Below are 2,359 nucleotides of genomic sequence, written 5' to 3' on the forward strand. Positions count from 1 at the left end.
CAAGGGAAATATCTTATGAAAACCTCTTTTATATAAAAAGAACAGTCTTATGAAAGAGAAGTTGTATCCTATTTGGTATAATATAAGAGAAAACACTCATATATCTCCTGTCCTAAGACCCACTGGAAATCTAATAATGCTTGACTTCTCTAAATAGATAACAGAATAATATTCAAAAATCCGTTCACAAAATTTTTTTACAATTATATTCAAACTCCATTGCCAAAAGTACCAGTGATGACTAACGAGAGTTTCCCAATTGGCTTCATTCTTCTCGGCTTTTCTGAATGGCCTCATCTAGAAATGGTTCTTTTCTGGATTGTGATCATCTTATACACAATGATCATCCTCTCCAACACAACTATTATCTTGCTTTCTTGTGTGGACCCTCGTCTCTACAGTCCCATGTACTTCTTTCTTAGCAATCTTTCCTTCTTGGATCTCTGCTTTACCACAACCACTGTGCCCCATATGTTGTCCAATTTGTGGGGACCAGGCAAGATCATCACCTACACAGGCTGTGTCATCCAACTCTGCATGTTGCTCTCTCTTGGTGCCACAGAATGTGTCATGTTGGTGGTGATGGCCTTTGATCGCTACATTGCTATCTGCCAACCCCTACACTATACCATCATTATGGATCATCAGTTCTGTTGGAAGCTGGTGCTAATAGCCTGGGTCTCTGGCCTAATAGAATCTGTTACCCAAATTCCTGTCAGTCTTCAACTTCCCTTCTGCGCCCACCATCGCCTAGATGACTTCTTATGTGAGGTTCCTGCCCTCATACGCTTGACATGTGGAGACACCTCAGCCATTGAGTGGCAGATGACAGTCTCTGCTGTTCTTTTCACCATTGTACCACTGGGGTTGATCCTGACTTCTTATGGCTACATAGCTCAAGCTTTAGGTAAAATCCAATCCAAGGATGGAAGACAGAAAGCCATTGCCACCTGCTCCTCCCACCTAATTGTTGTCTTCATGTTTTATGGAACAGTGGCACCAGTGTATACATACCCTAAGAATCACTTTGCTTCAAATTATAGCAAGTTCTTTACCTTCTTCTACACTGTGGTCACACCATTGTTAAACCCTCTCATCTATTCCCTAAGGAACAAAGATGTAAAAGATGCCCTGCTACAACTGCTAAGAAGAGGATCACCATAAGAAAAAGGTAGAAGGCATCTGGGTGGCTTAGTTAGTTGGTCATCTGACTTTGGCTCCCGTCATTATCTCATGGTTTGTGGGTTCGAGTCCCACGTCAGGCTCTGTGCTGACAGCTTACTTACGCTCTCTCTGTCTGTCTGTCTGTCTGTCTCTCTCTCTCTCAGGAATAAATAAAAATTTAAAAAATAAAAATAAATAAAGCCTTTTTTTCCTGAAATGAGTATTGCTACCCAACATTTTTTTCACTTCCTTTTGCATGGAGTATCTTTTTCAATGTCTTTACTTTCAGTGTATATGTGCCAATATGTCTTAAGTGAGTCTCTTGTAGGCAGCATATAGATGGGTATTTTAAAAGCCCATTCAGTCACCCTATGTCTTTTAATCAGAGCATTTATTCCATTTACATTTAAAGTAATTATTGATAAGAATGTACTGATTGTTATTTTATCAAGTGTTTTCCAGTTGTTCACTTGCTTTATTTACTTACTTAGTTACTTATTTATTGTAGTTCTTTATTTCTTTTTCTCTTGCTCACTTCCCTTGTGGCTAGATGGTTTTCTTTTCGTTATGTTAGGTTTTGGTTTTGTATCTATTGTAGGTTTTTTATTTGTGGTTACTATGGGTTTTATATACAACATGTGTATGACCATCTATATTAAGTTGCCACTTAACTTTGAACATATTCTAAAAACACTGAATTTTTACTTTCTCCTCCACCTTTTATGCATATAATGCCATATTTTACATCGTTTTTATGCTCCATATCTCTTGACTAATTTTTGTATATAGAATCGATTTTCCTACTTTTTTGCTTTAAACCTCCATACTGGCTTTATAAGTGGTTCACCTACTACTTTTACTATATGTGTGTTTTTACTTGTAATTTTTTTCTTTTTATAATTTTCTTTTTTCTAGTTATTATTTTTCTTTCCACTTAAAGCACTCCCTTTAACAGTTCCCTTTTTAAAAGTTTTTAATTTAAATTCCAGGTAGTTAGCATACAGTCTAATATTACTTTCAGGTGTACAATTTACTGATTCAATGGTTATATAACACCCCATGCTCCAGTGTAATGGAGACGAACTTCCATAACTCTTGTTTGGGAAATATTTTCTCTCTCCTAATCTGAATGATAACATTGCTAGTATTCTTGGTTGTAGGTTTTTCTCTTTCAGCACTTTTAATATATTATGCA

General features: G+C 36.6%; 1 protein-coding gene across 1 annotated transcript; it reads left to right on the forward strand.

The window, feature by feature from the left end:
• The first annotated feature begins 237 nt into the window (after nucleotides 1-237).
• LOC144231232 (olfactory receptor 2H1-like) lies at nucleotides 238-1,164 on the forward strand. Its single transcript, XM_077763665.1, has one exon. It carries the CDS (start codon nucleotides 238-240, stop codon nucleotides 1,162-1,164), a length of 927 nt encoding a protein of 308 aa, XP_077619791.1.
• The last annotated feature ends 1,195 nt before the right edge of the window (nucleotides 1,165-2,359 follow it).

Source organism: Crocuta crocuta, unplaced genomic scaffold (assembly GCF_008692635.1).
Source record: "Crocuta crocuta isolate KB4526 unplaced genomic scaffold, BGI_CrCroc_1.0 scaffold513, whole genome shotgun sequence".
Lineage (NCBI taxonomy): Eukaryota > Metazoa > Chordata > Mammalia > Carnivora > Hyaenidae > Crocuta > Crocuta crocuta.

Bases quoted from the DNA above. Each gene is read 5' to 3' on its own strand.
- LOC144231232 (XM_077763665.1), top strand. From the start codon at position 238: ATGACTAACGAGAGTTTCCCAATTGGCTTCATTCTTCTCGGCTTTTCT.